Source organism: Pavona decussata, unplaced genomic scaffold, assembly GCF_977016875.1.
Source record: "Pavona decussata unplaced genomic scaffold, jaPavDecu1.1 SCAFFOLD_87, whole genome shotgun sequence".
NCBI lineage: Eukaryota > Metazoa > Cnidaria > Anthozoa > Scleractinia > Agariciidae > Pavona > Pavona decussata.
The window spans coordinates 6,225,001-6,246,474 of NW_028145504.1; the positions used below are offsets into that span (position 1 = coordinate 6,225,001).

Consider the following 21,474-nt stretch of genomic DNA (forward strand, 5'->3'; position numbering starts at 1 on the left):
GGCTCATCTTTCACCCAGCCATGCGCATACCCCAACTCCGGCACAGTCTAATATCTTTCAGTTTAGCATTCCATTCGATTGGGTTCCCGCAGACAAAATCAAATGATGTCTACTTTCCTAGAGACGCTGCGTACTCTAGTTAATGGAAAATTGCTGCAGTTGATACGCTTCTCGAACCGCAGGCCGGAGCTGTTCAAAAAACGTTTTACAACATATTATTTCGCCAAGCGCGCCGCTGGTAAAACGATTTGTGAAAAGATCATGAGATTGAATTTTTGCCACTTTTTATGCTGCACAAGCGAGATTTTCGGCACCGGAACGTGGCGGGGGGCTTTGCCCCCCTAAATTTTAGTTTGGGGGCTACAGCCCCCCTGCTCCCCTTGCTCCGCCGCTAATATGAGACAGAAAGAACGTGCAAAGATCGACTGTGGAACAAAAGTCGATATTTTCATGCATCGAACTTCATGAATAAATCCCACTGACCGAAAAATTGGCGATGATTTCAATGAATCTGTAAAATATACAAAACAGTCAAAGAAAAAGGTTCTTGGAAGATATATTTTTTCAGTCACGGGCATACTCGGAAAGAACAAATCCGAGCTCTCCCAACAAGACTCGAACCCATGACCTTCCGATTATTAGTTCGGATGCTCTAGCACTGAGCTCGTGGGAGCTAGGCTACATGCATTAAACTAGGTTCTTGTGACAAACATCTTGAATACTGCTACGATTTCAGTGTCAATGAGTGGCATATGTGCATTGAGAGAAATGTGATGTTATTTTTTAAGCCTGGTGAATAAATGCTAGACGTATTATTTTTAGTTAACTGCACAATACATTTCCTACTATGTTCGGCGATATGGCTTAGAATGTATTTAACCCTTTAACCTCTAATATCAAAGACAAATTCTCTTATCTTGCCCTCACACTCTTCTTATAAAAGGTCTGGGAGAAGTCATTAAAATATCAGGAACTGAATTGACGACCTTCAAGTGGGGGTGATCATTACGAGAAGAAATTTTGATGCTGATCACTGTTAGGGCTTACTAGGGTTAAGACCTTAAGCAATTTTTTAGTTAGTTGACATTTAATCAGGTGTTTAATGCCGCTTGTTTAACTTCGGTTCGCGATTTAACTGAGTGTATCATTGGTAAAAAGGTTTTCAGCAAAACCAGAATAGTTGACGAAGGGGTAAAAAGCTTGTCTTTAAACAACAACAACTACAACATAAAAACCCGGCTTATATTTTTCAGTGCATTGGTCTCTAAACGTGTTAACGTAAGCTAACAAGATTTTTTTAATTGAAAAAGCTGTAGTTTTTCCAGCTGACCCGTACCATTCAGCTGCTTTGTCCTACTGTTTATCAGTTCATGGCGGCTGTCAGCGTATTCGAGCACGTTTCGTTTGGAAAAACCGGCGCTGTACAAATATTAGGCTTTTATCGCAATGAACGCAAGGCACAAAGTACTTACGGTCAATAAATAATACGAAAACGTTTTCGTTATTACTCTTGCATGAAGACAAATGAATTGTTTAACACGTTTAAATATTCAAAATGGTTTTACTAGAGTTGCTTTGCTCTTGTTTAGTAGAGTTTAATGCATTAGTAATGCATTTTAAAAATATCGGTGGCACCTGAACAAGAATATTTAAGAACAGCGCTTCACATGTCGTTTTCTGTTTTTCAAGACATGTTTTGGCCCTCTAAAAGGATATCTGTGTCGGGCTAACACAATTTGATCTGTTCGGATCCTTTCAGTAGCTGAATGTCGGTTTGAATTTTATTTTGCCTCGGTGAAATAAAACTATTTTTCTATTCTCTTTGTTATAACTCCCTAACTTTTATTCCGGTCTTCAAAATATATGGTTTGGACATTTGCTCATTTGAGCGCTGAATCCGCAATTTTGGCCCAGGGGGCGGGACTTGAAGAAATCACTGGGGGAGGGGTGTAGTTTGGAATCGATTGATGTATGGCTCTTACTGCCCCTCCCCCCCCCCCCCCCCCCTCCCAGAAAAAAGAGACTTTGGGTTATCGTTGGCGTATCAGAGAAGGTTACACATTTTTAATTGTTTTATGTACGTGAAATGGTTACCCTTTAACTTCCGCAATCGGTAAAATATATTGCTACACGAAAGGGTAATGGTTGATGCAGAGAATGGATTACTATACAACCGAACCGCGGTACAAGAATTTCCACTTCCGTTTTGTAAGGTGAACATATTTCTGTATGATTTTGAAGCTGTGAGTATTAAAGAACGGGTTTCGATTTGTGAATTAACAGCTATTTTGCTCAAAATAATTAGAACTTCCTCGAATCGCGAAGTTTTATATGGGATTATATGGCGTAAACGTCAGACTACATATTCTGAGCAAGCACTAGCTCTTCTATGAATCTTTTGAGCTAGAGACTACAGAAGTGGGTAGATTAGTTGTTATCGTAATGTTGTGGTCGAGGCGAAAACATTTGCGCATAAGCTCAATCCTTTGCTACATTTTGGCCGAGAGAAGTTAGCCTTGAGGAGACTAACTGAATTTGAGACGACCCAGCTATGAGGCTACTGAATGGAATGGACAGTTATTTTCAGAAAGGCGAAGTCGAAAGGGCAGGACTCAAAGAGGTCAGGCTCCATTAGAAAACTGATAATTGGACTTCACCGGACAGGCCGTCAGCTTCCTGTCAAACGTTTAGCATAATCTCATTCAAAAAAGGACGAATCATGTTGTCTCCCTCTGACTCTAAATTTGTCAAGATTATCTGTATTTACAGTGTGTGATCTGGCAAACCACTGCAATTGTCCAACGATTCCTTCCACCAACTTATTAATGAGTTTGAGAATCGCATATCACATATAGAAGTACTAGTATCTATCTCATGCAAAAATGAATGAAACAAAACGAAAAACTATCCAGACATGCACACTAAAAGGACATGATCAAAACACAAGTCCAGACGCCAACATCTTTTTAGGGGCGACCTGCACAGTTTGTAACGTCCAGCATGATTGGTCGAGAGGACAAAAGAACGAACAACAGAACAATGCTTCCAACCCTAAAAAACAATGCAACCGCAGGTTATCAGGGTCAAGCCTAAGTGACCTTTGTTATCTGCAGGCATTTCTAAAGCTGGATGAGTTGAACTTTGACAACATAAAACACAAATCAAGTCTCAAGGCTGGACAGGCAAGCGTTGTGGTGCAAAATGTTCGCGCTCAAAGGAAATAGGAGACGTCTGCGTGCGGAGTATTTTCAATTGAATGTCGAAAAGTAATTTAGCATTTGCCATGTAAGACGTTGCAAACGGTACCCTGTGGTCGCCCCATCAAACTTCCTAAATTTTCGTAATTATAACAGCTGTCAAGACAGTTTTTGTTTTTGTGCGTGCAGCATTTCTACATCAAACAGTTTACTTGTGATTTTGTTTATTTGCAACACGTAAATAGAAAATATACTGAAGTAAATATTATTACCATAAGCAGCAATGTATGAAGCCTTTAGATAAACCACAAGGTTTTGGCGTCATAGCTGCAAATAAGATGATGCTGTCCGGCTTTCATTAAAAATAATATAAAACCCCCTTAAAATTAATTTTACGGCAATTTGACAGGGTTTTAGGAAGCCAGAGGAAGGGCATCAAAATAGAAAAATCCTTGAAGGATTCAAGTTCAATAGATACACGTTTCCGGCCATAGGAAGGAACTCTTGTAAGAAGGGGTGTTTTTTTGAGAGGAGTCGATCGCCTATATAAACATAAACAACATCGTGCTAGTGGAAGCAGTAAAACTACTTTTAATACCCTTGAACAACAACAACGACAACAACGATTTATTTATAAGTTAAATTCAGATCACATAAGGGGCTTGTCCCGCAAATAGCCACAAAGCTAGTCGACGCGGGACAAGATGAGCACGAGAACATAATGAAAAAAAACATACAGTAAATTACAAACATGCTGGAAAACAGAAAAACTGGAGATCTCGTGGAATTCTCGTTTTATTACTGTGAACCATGTTTTGATTAGCGTTTCAGTTAATTAAAATGTAATTCAATTATGAATAAAAAGGTCAGACAGGATGTATAGTTGTTTGGTAGTTTATTGATGGTGTAACGGTTTGTGTTATCAATAAAGATAATAAATAATTTCCATGATCCCTTTATTTTAAATAATTTAGGAGGGTGCAGTGAGCTTCCATAGTAAGGGCTTCATCAGATTATAAGCGAAGTCAAGAGAAAATATCACGATGCAATCTCTCGTGGTGAAGTCTGATGTGACGGCATTAAACGAATTTGGATATACAGAATACACTCATACTGAGTCTGTTGTATATCAAGGCTAGGACTGGTTGAAACTAGCAACATGTAGTGACATGAGAACATTGAAATATAACGGCAAAAGGAAAAGGTCTTTTCTTTCCTTATGTCACTATGTCGCCAGTAAACGTTCCCCACCAGGGCCGTACCTAGGATTTGTGTGTGTGTGTGTGTGTGTGTGTGTGTGGGGGGGGGGGGGGGGGGGCAAACTCCGCACACCCCTCACAGGGGTCTCCCGCATACAGAGAAAGTTTCTAGTTGGACTTTTTTTTTACCCCTTATTTATTATGGCATAAACACCTTGTTTAGCTTGAACCAAACGTACATTGCCTCTCATTCAATGATAAATTTAAAACACAGTCGATGCACTGCTGTAAACAAAAGGAGGAAATCAATGAGGGATAAAAGGCTAAAACACGCGCCAGGGAGTCGAGTAGACTTGTCAGTCATAAGGAAACTTGTACCGGCTTTTTGCCTCGAAAGATTTTTCGAAACAATTTTTTGAAATTCACATTGAGTGAAGATTTTGATTAATCGATTTTTGGACCAATATTGCTATAAGAAATAGCTCAGCAAACTTTGTTAGAGAGAAAAACAAAAGAGTTTTCCTGGCGGGGGCAGCTGCCCCCTCTGACCCCCCGCTACGTACGACCCTGCCCACAACATGTCCGCTTCGACATTGTTGTCAACACTTGCGACATTAAGAGTCGACATTTAACCCTCGATGCAACGAACGGAATTTCCCTAGTCCCACGGCACTTCGCGGTTAATAAATCAAAGTTCCATTGCAGTCGGTGAACCAGGCCGAATGTAAATATTAAATGAAAAGCAAAGCGTTCGAGTCTGCCCTCTTTATGTATGCAAAACTGAGTGTAAAATCAGATTGTAACAACATCACACCGCACAAAGCTACAAACATCATCAAGATGGTGTAAGTGGAACTGGTGGTGCGGTATAACATAGCCTCCCATGCAGACGTCCTTAGCGGTTCGTCACGCGTTTCCTCCCCCACGTGGGGGAGGGAACGCGCGACGAACCGCTAAGGACGTCTGCGTGGGAGGCTAGGTATAACACAATCACCGGAGCAGCAGCGTTTTTTGTTGCACTTTTCTATCTTATACAGCTTCCTCTTGTCTGGGTCTTCACACACTTCTCTTAGGCTACCATCGCAATAACCTTTTGGTTCGCATCCCCTAGCCTCAGCTTCTTTGTTACCCGTAAACGTAGCCTGGACCCTATAGCATGTATGGGTGGTGGCATTGCAGTCAACTAGCCTTTGCTCTCTTTCACACCTCGAGGTGAGGTGCGCTTTACCATGGCCGTCAGAATAGCACTTCTAGTACTTCAGAGAACTGCCTGTAAAAATACATGAAAAACAAGGGTCCTTAAATTATATGTTCGGGTTTATCAACGCCGGGGGGGGGGGGGGGGAGGGGGAATTTGCATATATCCCATCAAGCACTGCGCATGAACCATATTATCAAAATTGTTAGGTCACGTGGTATGTTTACTTCAACATGGACGCCGTTGTGAAAGGTTGGTTTTATGACCTTTTATCAACAGAGTAGGATGTAATGTTTAAAACACGAGCAGCAGTGTTTTATCGGGATTTAAAACCACGAGGCGCAGCCGAGTGGTTTTAGACCCGTTAAAACAAGTGCTGGAAACATACCTGGAAAAAGGTGTGTCAAGAGAGTTCATAACAATGATGCTTTTGTGAACGTTGGAAATTAGCATACGAGAAACACATTAAACACCGCATACTAACAAGGTGGGGGTTTTATTGGGTTTTTTAAAACCACTACACGTGATGTTTTATCGACCATTTGATAGGTCAATGGGCTTATGAATTATTAAGGAGCTTTTGAAAAAGTAACTTGGCCATCGTTAAGACACCGAGATTCCCACGTGCACTACTTAAATCTAAATATCTACTGACATTTTGCCGAAGAAAACTGTAGATTTTATTAAAAACATAATCCGTATTTCTGAGGCGAGTAAGGCTGGGCGCCTCTGACTGAGCAAACAAACATCTCAGTCTTTAGAACATAAGGTTGTTTGTTCAGTGCGCAAAAATACATTGTCATCGTGTAGTGTAAGTAACGGTTAACATGAAAGTAAGAGAGTAAGTCCATTTTCCATAAAGGTTCGGAGTGCCAAAGGTTCACCACGACAGATTGACGAGGTCTCAGTCGGCTTTATTCGTACGGAAGATCCTCAGGTGGCGTGCGTCACGACCCACAAAGGGTGTCCTTGTATTCAATTCAAAATGGCTACCGCGTCTCTCATGCGTGGATTTTCAAAGTGGCAGCTTGCGGTTCTTGGAAGGAAAACACAGGTTTTCAATACCGTAAATCAAAAGAACAACTTCTAAGGAACACTCAGCTGCTTAAAAAGGGGAAATTAGTGAGTTCATAGCAAAGAGATATTACTGTTCGAGATTGCGCCAAGGCGAAACATTTGCGATCGCAAACAATATCTGCAAATCATCAGATGAGCTGTTGACGTTCTTAATTGGAAATTTTTGTGTGTCCCTGGGAATGCACTTTACAAAATACCACAGGTTTGAATGTGAATTATACCGTGCTTTATGTTAAGTTGATCGATTTGTCATATTTCAAATAGCTAGCGCTTTGGTGATATTTTCGAAAAACGTACTCAGTTTAATAGAGTCGAGAAATTGTGCTTTAGTCCAGGCGTAGTCAATCGATAGAAATCGATATCGGAAATCAATCGATACCGTCTTTGAGCGGACGATAATCGATAACAATTGATAAATCAATCCTTATCGATTTTCATCGGAAATCGATATCAATCGAAGATTGATATCGATTGCTATTGATTGTAATCGATTATCAGTTAATCGATTGACTACGCCTGGTTTAGTGACTCGCAGTAGGCGCTTGGATCGGTCTCCTTCACGTAGCTTCATTCGAGGCGAAAATGGAACGTATTTTCTTTTCAAGGTTGAACACAGGTCTGCCTGAATAAATTTTTCAATGCAGAAAGCTTAATGTCTTTTTATTTGTGTGTCTTGATTCACGGAATATCTACACCATGCCATCTTATGTAAACGATGGGAGAGCCAAACCGTATCTATTACTGTCCCGTGTGTATACGATCAATGATTACGCTGCACAATTTTGGCACTGGCTAGAGCTGTTCATTTACCCCTCTGAATTTTATACAACATTGCTTTTTTCCCGGGGGGGGGGGGTACTCCAAAAAAAATTGTGTAGGGGTGTGCGGCCCGCTTCCCAAAACCCTTACCCTATTTATGACCAAAATCTGCGATTTTCCCTACCCTATTTATGACCTGAAGTAGCTTCTTCTAAAAAAAAAAACGAACCCAGGACTAGACTACAAAAATCTATACCCTATTTATAACCAAAATGGCGGCAAAATGGCTAAAATCGATACCCTATTTATGAACAAAACGGCCGAAAAACCATACCCTTTGGCGCCGCACATACCTATATAACCCATATAAGGGAGTACCCCCCGGGGCTTTCTTAACTGCAATATTCTACAATCGTTGCACGGGCCCGAAGCATTGATTGGCTGATTTAAAATGGACCGCATGTTTAGAATTCCTTTGGTCGCTGACTTTGCTACAGACCTAGTACCTGGAGGACTTGAGCTTCGCTCACGCTTGGTCAATAACGCATATATGGTTATACACAAAACTTGTGTGACCGCTAGATACCTATAGATACCTATAATGGCAGTCTAAAAATCCCCCTTTATCACTTGGAAAATAACCTCCCTACAAATAACATATAACGTACACCTACCGAAGTAACACCCCAGCTTTGCAACTTTTTCATTAATGCACAAAAAGGAGTCAATAAAGCAGACAAAAAAACCTGCAGTAAATGTAACAGTCACATATAATTTATTGATGTTTGGAGAGATTCCCTTTCACTTTCTTACAATGACTTTTTTCAGGGTCACTCGAACACAGGCAATAACTTTTCATTATGGTAGCTGAAACCACATGCACTGTGCCTATTTTTTTTATCTGTTGCCATGGTGCTAACCGAAACAATATTTTGACTGAAATGGGTTTCAGGTTTCAGAAGCCAAAAAGTTCTTCAATTTTTAGTTCGAATGCTGTACCGTAACGTTTAACTTTAAATTTATTTGGCGCAAAACATCTTCAGATGAACGTTAACGTTGCTCTGACAAGAATGCACACACATAAATTACCCTGTGACTTATATACAGTTGAACCTCTCCACAACGGCCACCTTGGGGACAGAAGGAAGTGGCCGTTGTGGAGAGGTGGCCGTTATGGGCAGGTAGGGGTGTAATATGACACCTTTTTTTCGGGAAGTACGACATGTTTATTGTGCCAAGTTCATGCTTATTGTAGCCTATAATGGCAATCCAATCTTAAATAATATATATAGATAAAATACACAATAAAACGTAAATAATGTTTTGAATCAAAATGTTAACAAGGCGAAACGAGCAAGGTTCGCAACATTCGCTATATTATTGTAGACAATTTATGCTTACTGCAGCATATAAATGGAACACAATCAAAATACGTATATCATTAAAATGGATACAGAAACGTAATGTTCCGAAGACAAATGTCGATTACTGCATCAGTTTATAAAAAAGGTTTTTACAAAAAAGTATTGTACTGGCCGTTGTCGAGAGGTTATTTTGGCAGTAAGGGACGCACTTTAGTGCCCGTTGCCGTTGTAGAGAGGTGAATGAAACCACACAAACGGTATCCATTCTAGAAAAGGTAAACCTTTGCTGTAATGGACACCGTTTGTGTAGTTTCAAACCATCCAAAATACAGTATGTGTTTAACCCGTAGCTAACTGCTCGCTTATGGTTGAGACACCGGAACACCAATGCTTCTTTTGCTGGCAAATTAAGGCTGCACCTGCATTTCACATGTCATTCCTTTTATTTACTACAATTGGTTTCTTGGTTAATTCTTTTCAATTGCCTTCAGATAGCGCCTTACTGAAAGAAAATTTTCAAAGCGGCAAATTTTGTTTTAAAACATCTCTTCTAATGAAGAACTTACCTGATAATGTGTATTGCGAAATTTCGCTCTGCATGCAAACGTCGTCTTTAAGTCAACATTTAATTTCAATCATTTAAGTTTAAGTGGGTGGCTCCCTAAGTTCCTTATAACCCAAATTGCGCCTTCGTTCAGTGTGGTCAGTTACAACACCCCATTTATCCTACCGTCCCACCTACTCCGTACTTCTTCTTATATGAATTTCTTTCGGATACAATGTAATTTCATTTTATATAAATATACACACACTTTTTTTTTCATTTTTTCCTTTCTTTTTTTTTTTTTTTTTCATTTTTTTGTACCTTAATTTATTATTATTATTATTATTATTATTATTATTATTATTATTATTATTATTATTATTGTTATTATTGTTATTATTATTTTTCGTGTTCCGGGATGTTCCTGGTTTTATCGACGGCCAGCGATTTTCGCCACTGATTGATGTGGACACACTTAGCGATTTTTTTCGCCGATCGCGGCGATGTGGCAGTTTTGAAAACTCGTGATAAAATCGCCAATTGTGTCGCTGGGTTAAGGACACAAATGATGGATCCAAGAAATAATTCCGCAGTGTATGTTAAAATAAAACTGCAAGGTTAATTCTCTGACCCTTCAGTTGGTTGGAAACTGTTTATGTCGACCAATCGGTTTTAGATATAGGTCTACATTTAAAGCAACGTACGGCATACAGTGAATGTACTAGCGAATCAAAACTGTGCAGTTTATGTTTACAAGTGCTAAGTAGACTGTTCACAGTCCCCCTATTTTTTCGTGGGATTCTCGAGACCGGTACGCTTCTATGGAACCGCCGCCATCTTGGTTTGTAAAAGCGAGCGCGATCTGGGGAGAGTGTCTAAACTACCGAGGGGGGCGGGAGTGGGTGTTACACTCTCCCCAGATCGCGCTCGATTTTACAAACCAAGATGGCGGCAGCTCCATCGAACCGTACCGGTCTCGAGAATCCCACGGAAAAATAGGGGGACTGTGAACAGTCTAAGTGCTAAGTGAAACCGCGAAGTTCCCACTGAGCCTGGTTAGCTCTAGTAGGAAAACTAAACCTGGAAAGATTTCTGCACAGCCCCACACATTAATTATACATGCACCGCTGTCATACTAACCGTCTTCCAAAAATGGCGAAGGTGAAAGAGAATAAATGCTCTGAAATCGAAGTAGTGGACATGTTGATGCAATTTTGAAGCCTTGACTTTGCGCTTAATTTTGATGACCAGTTCCGAGCGACAGAGAAAAGCACCGGTCACTCAAACAATGAAAAAACAACAACAACAATTTGAAAACAACTATTTTCCTCGTATGCCTTTCCTTGCTACTCGGTAGCCAGCAAAACCCTTGGATGGACGTTTGCCTTACGTTACATGACCACATACCGTGGGCTCTGAAATTGATTCCTCTTATTTTTCTCGGCACTTCGTACCTCATTCGGGAATCTTCAGAAAATCTGTTTCTCGATTTACCCCTTAATACTTTGATGAATCAAAAGAAAAACGGCTCAAGTTCGTCAATTTCTTTTCAGTTTTTAGAGGCGTACTTATTTTTAGTATCGGCACTCATCACTCAACTCGTGTCGTCGTCACGGACCGGAAATATGTCCTCGGATTTGAATAAAATGTTCATCTTTTCATGCAATTCTTACTGAGAACTGATGCATTTAATCAAATCAATCAAAAAATTAAATTCCTTTCATAGCTCTGTTTATAGGCTGTAAGTAAACCATAGCGTTTCTGTCCAATTGCATTTGAAACGTGCTCAATCCATGTACCCCAAAACGAAATATCGCAGGGGTCACTGAAGAGATAATTGTTTCACCTTGGTACGTCACGAAGGAGAGCTTTTTCGTGCTTTACACAGAAGACAGATCAAAGCTTGTTAAATCTGACAGAGCGCCGAATCCAGAGATTTAACTTCAAAGATATTGTGATGTGAAAACGTACAGTCTTTCTATAATTACTAAGCAGAAGTCGTGTCTCTCGCTAACAGCTTATGACGGGCCCAAATCTCTAGGTTCTTTTCGGTTAATTCTGTAAGGAATCTGCTTTCTAGTTAACAGCGTATCGCTTCGAGGTCTCTTGCTTCTTTTTCTGTTAGTTCTGTGAAGAATGTGATTGAACACAATCATTGCCCACAGTCCTCTCATCCGTGCTTTTAGACTTCAGTTCCGTCTTCATTGGTTGATCTGCTGTAGCCACATAGTCCATTTTTGCCGGGTTCGCACATGTATTCTGGGGCGGATCCAGGATTTGACGAAGGGGGGTTCGGATAAACGCCCGCCGAAGGCGGTAGCCCCTAGGGGGTCCGGGGGCATGCTCCCCCGGAAAATTTTTAATTCTAGGGCCTCTGAAATGCGATTTCCAGCGTTTTCAGGGGCAATTTAAAGTGCTTTTATTGACCTAAAGTCACCTCCATTTTTGTGCTAACTACAGTAGTTTAAAGGATGGATTTTCTTAACACTGACAATAATCGAGACGGATAAACATTTTAAATTCATTCAAATTAAAAATTCATGATTCCTCAAAAATGGGATCAGCCTGCAACATTCTCCGGGGTTGCTGTTCTGAAAATTTCTGGACAACAGCATATTAATTCACGGGTTTCTTGTGGTGAATATTCATGAGCGCCAAGCCAGACAATCTTTCTGTCGTCATGGTGGTCCGCAGGTAGCCTTTAACCAGCTTCAAATCAGCTGTTTGCCCGCTCGTTGTCACCTGAAGTCACTGGAATAGTGCATGCAATGCGCAGCAAACAGTGGATGTTGGGGAAAATGTCTGCATCATTTTCAAAAGATATATTTATTAGCGCACGCGTTTCCCGAGACCAAAGGACAAACCTTCTGCTTTGCAGTGCCGAGGAGTTATTTACAAGGTCGGTTGCGCTGATTGCAACTTCGTGTATTATGGACAGACTGACCGAGCCTTGGAAACAAGGTTAAAAGAACATAAACGGGCAGTTCGGGTTGGAGATAATAATTCCAAAATTGCGCAACACGCGAACCAGTTTGTCCATAATATAGACTTCGACCATGCGACAATTGTAGACAAGACTCGTAATTTTCACGAGACTTTTTTTTTCTCGAGGCTTGGTATTCGCAAAGTGACAACCACGCGGGAAACGAACATATTGCTATCCCGGATGTCCACAAAACCCTCATGTAAACACGCGCGGCTGCCGTTCGTTGCGTTTTGCTGAGGTAGCACGCGCAGAACTGTGAACCGTTGCAAAGCCGTGATTCAGTTGGCCTTTCAAAATAACCGATGAAGGCCGGAGTTGTTTGGCCGGAACGTCTTTGATGCTTCATTAACGTTGTTTCTAACGTTAACAATAGTCAGTGCCAAAGAAAAACTTTTTAGTTCTAATGTCTATCCCTGACTGCAATTTTAGTATTTTTTTTTTATTTATTAGCTGAGTTGGTTCATTTTTTTTTAACCACGTATTTTTTATACGTTTTTATGTTGAGTTTAGGGGGTTCGACCGAACCACCCGAACCACCCCTAGATCCGCCCCAGGTATTCATGACAGCAAGTAAAGTAACAACAAAAGTAAGTGCCACACATAAAAAACAGGACTATTATGAGCACGCTAACCAAAACGAAATGGGCGTCAAAGTTTCCTGAAGACTGCTCGCCACTCTTGTCCTGTCCGTGAACGAAACCACAACTTCCTAGGAACAGAGAGAGGAGCACCGAGATTTCAGCGTAATTTATCATTTTTTGTTGTAGTAATTGCTCTTACTAAGGGCGAGCTCTGTTGGTAGGTAAAGACAAAGTTTCCTTTGACGGTTTTGTTCGTAGACGTCAACAGAAGCAGAGCATTCCTATATATACTCCATAGATAACAGTGATACGCCTCTCCCTGGAGAGCCGGATGCTCTTAGCCTCTCCCTATAGGAGTAGTGTACGTAAGATTTTTTCGTGTGTGTGGCCGCGCGTGTGATAGTGGTAGTTGGTCTGAAATTTTCCCGGGAGGTGGGCAACACATCCTCACTAAATTTCGATGAGTCTCTAAATCTTGATCCTGATATTTGAAAAATTACCGTGCTGAAAACACTTAATTTTTTCATATCCGTTTTCAGAGGTGAATTTTACGTGACAGAAGCTAGCGTTACTGAAAAATACCTTGAAAACGTTGGATAGTATGTATTACATCTCTTAAAGTTTCTCCCTTTTTCGTTTGAAGCGAAAAAAGATTCTGATATCTTTAGACCAGGAGCCAGCCTTGGATATAAGCTTTCGCGTTTTCCTTTGTTTTTCTGTCTGACTAAACCATAAATGCCAAACTTGCGGAGTGGCCTTGTAGCAAGTCTACGTTGCTGTGAATTATCAGTACTACTGAGATTTTTTCGTCATTTTGGGTCATCCAGCTGGTATCTATAGAAAGTCTAATTTTCGGGACTTTTGAATTGCTTTAGAACGGTACCATTCTTTTACCTGGAGTCGATTTAGGCATTACATTTAGAGCGGTTTTCAATTAAGTGTCGTAAAACCAAAACAAAAGTAATTACTCTGGCCAATGGCAAAAGCTGTAAACAACACAACGAGCCAATCAGAATTCAAAGCAAATACATGTTACTGGCGTCAAGCGCGGGAAAACGCGTGCGGCCAAAATACGATTGGTTTTGGTTTGGATTCGGATTGGTTGAGAAAGTGGCGCGAGTTTTGTTAACCAATCACAGAACGTAGTAATAAAAAACCAAAGCAAACGCGAAATTACTTTCGACACTCAATTGAAAACCGCTCTATCTTGCCAATTTTAATCAAGTTGCTGTTTATTTCTTACTGTAATTAATATAAATTATTCTTTATTCTATACTGCTGAAAGGATGCTAAAAAAAAAAAAAAAAAAAACGGCGCTCGGTTGTTAATCGCCATAGGTAATAGAAATAAACTTACTTGTCGTAATGATACCAGCGAAAATGAGAACACTCAGCATAAAATCCACGCTCATTTTTGTCCAATATTTGCTCAAAAAGTTCTTGTCTACCGCTTTATCAGACCAGCATAGACAAGGAATCAACATTCACAAAGAAGTGCGTTCGCTGGCACGTCCAATCGACCTAATTACGTTTTACCAGTCATTTAAGGGAACAATACTATGGCTTGGCAAAAAGAAATCTTGATGACCTGGTGTTTGTGTACTCAAAAAATACCGTAAGCAACGTTAACACTGGCAGAACGTAGCTGCATGGCTTTCTCATTAGAAATAGTGTGCAATGGCTCTCTACGACCGCTGTGGCTGTTCAAAGCCTTTTTACCCGTTTTTGCGTCAGTGCAATTCACTCATTTTTGGCTGCTCGACGGTTTGTTTTGGTTTTTCTCTATTGGGAGCCTTATTAGTCCAGATAAAACCGCCCGGCCTTCTTTGTTAGAAGTGTTAATAATACTTTTCAGTCTTACTCCGATCATGATGAGATCACCAATTCAATGAAAATGCAAATATAACCACCGTTGGTAGAAAACTACGAATGAATGTTGTATCGTTAGCGCGCTAGCACTAAAGCCAGCGACACACTTGGCGATTTTATATGCTGCATGATCACGGCGAATTTGATCGCCAGCGCAACATGAAACATTCCGGAAAATCCCGGAACACGAAAAAAAAAATAATAATAATAAATTAAGATACAAAAGAAAAATGGAATAACATAAAAATAAAGGAAAAAGATTTTAAAAAAAGCGTGTGTGTATATTTATATCAAATGAAATTATATTGTATCCAAAAGGAATTCATATAAGAAGAAGTACGGAGTAGGTGGGACGGTAGGATAAATGGGGTGTCGTAACTGACCACACTGAATGAAGGCGCAAGTACTTTCCTGCCATTTGCAGCACGAGTTTATCGTCCGCTGCGCCAGAAATGGATCATGCAGTTCCAGCTCGACTGGAATACGCGAATGAGCACGGAACACCCTTAGGCGTTTCTCCATCGTATTTTCTCTTTTCATTTTGCGCGAAATCCCTGTTTCAAAACCAATTTTTCGGTAAAATGGAAAAGGGTTTTGTAGCTCCAAACCAGCCAAAGTAGCGTAAAATTCAAACACAATAGAGTTGATGTTCGCGGGCTTAAATATGTTTTTTGGCCCGACTCAGGCTCATTTTAGCCCGAGCCGCAGGCGAGGGCTTAAAATGAGTTCTGAGAAGGGCCAAAAACATATTTACGCCCAAGAACATCAACTCTATTACTATTATAATAATTTCAAAGGACATTCAGAAAAGGAATCAAAGACAGTACAGTAAGAGATATCTTGAACGCTGCCAGCGTCGCGTCGGCGTTTATTTTACAGTTATTTCATTGTACAAAAGTTTTCATTGTCGCATAAGCTTTAAACCTCGACAGAACACCGCAAAATTTGTCGAAAGAATATTTGCTTCTGAGTTTTGAAAGGCAAACTAACAGAACTTTTTAAACAGTGAAGACATGGTCGCTTACAATTGTTCAGAAATTAATTGTGCAAGTGCTAACGTAGACAAACTGTTTACCTTCACCTCGCCGCCGGCCATGGAGCTACTTAAGGCATTATTTCCGTCATCACCCACGAGTTTCTATAAGTCCTCTTCTCTAGCTAGCTGAGACGGCTGGGAATTTGTTCTTCGTTAGGTTTTTCAGCCATTTTGTAGCTCAAAACAATTTTTTGCTGATGGCAGCGCTTCCAGCCAAAAAAGCAAGAAAATGGCGCGAACAGTTGAATGGTTTCCAGTTCTGATTGGCTGGCTACATTATTTTCTTGTTTCTCATTGGCTTAGAGCAGCGGACTAAAATATATTTTAGCCCGCTGAATTCTCCATTTTAGCCCGCAAAATACGCCGCAATGCCCGATGAAATTATTCTCCAAATTAATGATCATGTTAACCCGCTTCAAACATACAAGAACCTCAATCGTTTCAAAGACCGATATGAATATGTCAAACATATGAGTAGGACTTCGTTGGGCCTCCCAACTCCATTTTACTCGTGAAAACTATAACCAATTCCAGGCCAGTCTCACCCTGTTCCGCAAAAAGTTGTCAAAATCTATTCACTACTTCAACTGATTTCAAATGAAACCACACAAACGGTGTCTATTCTAGAAAAGGTAAACCTTTGCTGTAATGGACACCGTTTGTTTAGTTTCAAACCATCCAAAATACAGTATGTATTTAACCCGTAGCTAACTGCTTGCTTATGGTTGAGACACCGGAACACCAATGCTTCTTTTACTGGCAAATTAAGGCTGCACCTGCATTTTCATTGTCATTCCTTTTATTTACTCCAATTGGTTTCTTGATTAATTCTCTCTAATTGCCTTCAGATAGCGCCTCACTAAAAGAAAATTTTAAAAGCGGCAAATTTCGTTTTAAAACATCTCTTCTAGTGAAGACCTTACCGCGAAATTTCGCTCTGCATGCAAACGTCGTCTTTAAGACATAATTTAATTTCAATCATTTAAGTTTAAGTGGGTGGCTCCCTTTATTCAAGAAGAAATTGGGGACATTTGAGCCTGCGAATGTGATATCCTGCGGTAGCTTTAGCCTTGAAGCGAAGAAAGCGAACGCAAAATGTATAAAGACAATGTATGGAGAATGAAATATTTGATGGAATAGTTCTTGAAGAATTAGGAAATGCAAAAATGTGTATGCCAGACATGGTAGACTGATCTATTACAAAACACGTTGTACACAAATGAAAGTGGAGACTTCAAATTTCATGTGTCCTTTTGAACGTTTTCTGCAGGCAGAAATCATAGTTTATAACCAACGATTATCGTAAAACAAAATGCGATCGTTAAAATGTGTATGCAGGAATGAAAAATATATACGTTAAAATAACTCACCGTGTGTCTCACAGCTCCGTACCATTAATTTCGATGTTTCCTTTTTGCTTTTGAAAACCACGAAAAATGGACTTCAGTGAACATCCCATGGCATTCCAGTACGCTAAAATCCTGAAATCTGCCTATCTCTGAACTGGGATATTTCGGCCGCTTGTACCCCAATTTTGCTCCAAAAAACACCATTTGAAAGCCATTTTCCTCCAGTTTGACGTTGACGCAATATTTTAGATCAGTGGTTTCACCACTAAACACAAACTACGGTTGTGTATGCCTAACTTTTGCTTCTCATCAGCCGTATATGAGCCCATAGTCATCGTTTTTGCCCAGCGGTTATTACCATTTTTTTTTTTGCGGGAGTTTTGATATTTGCGAGGGAAATTTTTTTCCTTCTCTTTGCATACAGCTATGTCGGAATATTTTACGTGGCAAGAACAGTTAAAAACGGATTTTCAACTCAACATTTCGGAAAATACGTCATCCTTGCACTATATCTTCAAACAGAGAGCTGGAACATACCTAACTATAAGAATACCGCACAAGGCACTGTTAAAATGGAGAGAGCTGAAGCAAGTAATAGTGAATATCTCTTACCTGGAGCTCTTACAACTGACTGCATCAAATTTACCCGTTATGTTTAAGGATGAAAATGAAAGGCTTGAAGAGTGTTTGAGAATTCTAGTTGCGAAAATTTATTCCCAGAGCCGTGGTCTACGTGGAGGAAAGAGAGTCTCTTTTTGCAATCAGACAAAATCGATTCAAGTGAATCTGGATGAACTGGTAAATGTTAGCAGCCTCCAAAAACGACTTCAAAAATGTGAGGAGGATAAAAAAGAACTGGAAGAGAATTTTCAAGAGCTTGAAAGAGATGCGAGGCGCTGTCACAAGAAATCTTGGATGAACAAACTAAGGTGAAAAATCTTGAGGGTGCAGTAAAAAATCTTGAGGGTACTGTAAGAAATCTTGAGTGCGATGTAAAAAATCTTGAGGGTGTGATAGAAAGACAACACAAAGAGGAAACAGAGAACTCTCAGCATATCTGGACCACGATGAAGGTAACTCAATTTGTATTAATTGCAACGAGGGTATGAAAAACAGAGGTCATCAACTGCATGAAGTAGGAAAACGGCAAAGGAGCAGAAAAATAAAGGAACTAAAGACCAGGGATGAAAGGGCCCTTTGGTTTTTAGTATCCTTTGGACTCTCACTCGAATCTATCCGAATGAAAGATGTCAAAAATTAACTGAAATTAACTGAAATGGAATGTTGTTCGAATAACAACAGATTGTCTTTCCAGAAGCTTCCAGAGAATGAGAAGGACACTGTTAGAGCCCTTTTATATGTTTTGGATAAGTGTTGCGTGGGGGATGCTGCATATCATGAAATTTCAATGATAGTGGATGATGTTCCACGCAGTTACTTAATCAAGCAGTGCAGGAGTGATTTAAACTCAATTTTCCACATTGCAAGAATGCCAGGGAAACACCCAGGGGCCCAAATGAGTTTTACAGATGAGCTGAGAACACAGATCCGAAAAAAGGTAACTTTTTATTAATAAATAGTATAAGATCTGAGACTATCTAATCCTTACCGTGATCAGCATCAAATTTCTCCTTGTATTATCAATGCTCATTCAACCCCTGAGGTTATGAGAATTAATGATGTGATCACCCAAGGTGAATTTTCTTGAAATATTAATAACTTCTCCCTAATACTTTTATTTTAAGTATAGGGACATGATAGGAGAATTTGTTCTTTGCTATTAGGGGTTTAAGGGTTAAATATTATTGGCTATAGGTAGAGGCTGGTGACCAACAAAAGCAAAAGGTACGAATATCAAGTGATGGTGCAAAGATGTCTAGGATATCCAAATTTATTGTGCTCTCATTTGCCTTGCTGTGTGATGGAGAAAAAGTCATGTCTGCCAAAGGTATGTAAAATTCCATTTTGTTTTATGAATAACTGGCCAAAAAAATATAGTTTTGGTGACAACAATAATTATCTTATTACATGTAGGTTACCACATATTTGGGATTGTTTCCGGAAAAGAAGATTATGATGTTCTCAAAGTTTCTTGTAAGGAGTTGTTTGGAGAAATAAACAAGCTCATAGCTGAGGGTGAAATTGACGTGGACGATAAGAAGATCCCTTTGGAATTCTATCTGTCCGGGGATTACAAGGTACAACAATTCTCTCAAATAACATTCTGTATTTTTCTGTCCTATTTCTCCTGGTTCTCACCATCTTGGATATACCACTTAGCTTCCTGTTCTCTCTTCTCTTGCTTTCCATTCAATTCCCGCTCCTTTAACTCCCAGGTTCACACCCCTTTACTCCTGGGGTCCTGCCCCTTGTCCTCTCCCTCTGCTATATAAATTACAAAAACATGTTTCCTTTTAGTTCCTTTTACTAGTTATGGGAATGAACAATGCCATGGCTGATTATGCCTGTATCTACTGTAAAGTGCACAAGCAGGCATGGTAGGTCCAATGAATTGAGGCATAAGAATTTGACAGTTTTCAGAATATTATTGTTACATGTACATTTAGCCTTACCAGTTAATTCAATAACAACATTGTGTTTGGACAGGTGGGACACATCTAAACCAGAAAACCATTACTGGAGGGATGACACTAAACGAACACTGGCAGAAAACAGGGTGCTGGCAGAGAAATCTACCAACAACTACGGCTGCATCAAACAACCCTTACTGAACATCCCAATTGATAACATCAGAGTGGATGAACTTCACCTATTTCTTCGAGTGACAGGTTTTTGTTAATACATGGATAAATAAAGAAAAGTTTGATCTCCATGTGACCTATTGATGTGTAACATATATTCTCTATTATTAATTTAAAAGAGCAATATTTTCCATTACAGCTGTGTATCTCGAAGTAAAAAGAAAAACTGATATGCTTTTTTTCCTCTAGATATACTGGAAAGGAACATTGTAAAGGATGCCTTACACCGAAATCAGAAGGAAAACATCAACAGAGCACCATCAGCGAGAACAAATACCCGCCTGGAAAAGGTTGTTGCAGCCATCAACAATTGCGGTGTTAGTTTTAGCGTGTGGGAGAAAAGGAATGCAGATGGGAAAGCAAGTGGACTGCATGAATGGACAAGTATGGTTGGAAACGAAAAAAAAAAGGTGCTGAGCAATTTGCCTAAAGAATTTCCGAACATTCTAGAAACAGAGCACTGTGACACCATCAGTCAAATATGGAAGGTAGGATGTTAGTTTTTGGTCATGAACAGCTGTTACTCTCATACTCTTGGAATAAACTGCTGTTTATAATAATTGATCTGAATGACTACATGACTGATGTGCAAAGTATAGCCTCTCTGTTTAGCTCCTTTCCTAACCTCCCCCCCACCTCCACCCCCCCAAAGGTGTTCCTAAAAACCTCCATTGCATGGTCAGATTTCTTTAGCAGCAACCATTAAAAATACATGTAAGTAGCAAGCATGAAACAATAAAAACATGCTTATACAGCAATAATAATTATTGCTCTATAAACATGTTTTTTTTGTTGTTGTTTCATACACATCTTCATTCACCTGTTACTATCCTCATTCTGGTTGATGTATTTTTTCCAGGGCTTCAATGAATTGTATGAAATATTTTCAGCAGCAGCCTTCTGGACCTCTTGTAGATTCCTTCTTTGGCAAGGTATGAAAAGTAACTAATTAAACCTGTCCATCATTATTGCAAAGGAGTTGTTCAAACCTCTATCTCTATGCAGTTCAGGACAGGTCATATAAAAATAGGGTTAGTGCAAATCAGAAAATGCCCTTACTTTTTCAGTTCAAAATGTATATTTTAGTTCAGTCAAAGCTCACACTGTGTTAACTACCTCTTATTACTTAACTTCAAACAGGCAACCAAATGGATAAAACTGTTTTTGTCACTTGGTGGAGAGGTAATTGGTTTTGGAAATGCAGCTATCACCCCTTATCTTCACATCCTGATGTACCATGTACCGAAATTCCTGAAGCATGACACCTGTCTAAAAGCATTACTGGCCAAGGAGTGGAGAAAACAAATGATATTGTTTGCTCTATCTACCACAACAAGAGCAATAGGCATGATGCCTGCAAGGAGGCTATACTGGCTCTTAAAAGAATTGATCACCTACAGGATTTTGAAAGATTGCCACATCAGTACACGAAGCCTGAACCAATTGCCACAAACGGCATAAGAAAGACAGTCGCTAAACTGAAACAACAAGAGGTCAAAATTGATAGATAGAACACAAAACCCAGAATTGACCTTTGAGATCTAAATACAAAAC

The 21,474-nt window shown here is 39.8% G+C and overlaps 1 protein-coding gene and 2 long non-coding RNA genes across 3 annotated transcripts in view; 2 read left to right on the top strand and 1 right to left on the bottom strand.

The window, feature by feature from the left end:
- The window catches only part of LOC146475074 (uncharacterized), a 66,899-nt gene extending 53,673 nt beyond the window's left edge, over positions 1–13,226 (top strand). The window contains exons 2-3 of the long non-coding RNA XR_014866120.1: positions 11,380–11,592; positions 12,879–13,226. This is a non-coding gene — a long non-coding RNA (uncharacterized LOC146475074). The remainder of the gene's footprint in view (positions 1–11,379; positions 11,593–12,878) is intronic.
- Positions 1–18,046, bottom strand: part of LOC146475066 (uncharacterized) — a 160,798-nt gene extending 142,752 nt beyond the window's left edge. The window contains exons 1-2 of the long non-coding RNA XR_014866119.1: positions 17,180–18,046; positions 4,769–5,666 (exon numbers count right to left, since the gene is read on the bottom strand). This is a non-coding gene — a long non-coding RNA (uncharacterized LOC146475066). The remainder of the gene's footprint in view (positions 1–4,768; positions 5,667–17,179) is intronic.
- A 389-nt stretch (positions 18,047–18,435) lies between these two features.
- On the top strand, positions 18,436–20,803 carry LOC146475080 (uncharacterized; the record flags this gene model as incomplete). The annotated part of the gene is made up of 7 exons (XM_085116773.1): positions 18,436–18,716; positions 18,974–19,106; positions 19,193–19,356; positions 19,577–19,656; positions 19,766–19,947; positions 20,110–20,408; positions 20,780–20,803. Coding segments are annotated over exons 1-7 (1,032 nt in total), but the record flags the coding sequence as incomplete, so codon positions are not given.
- Positions 20,804–21,474: the final 671 nt, after the last annotated feature.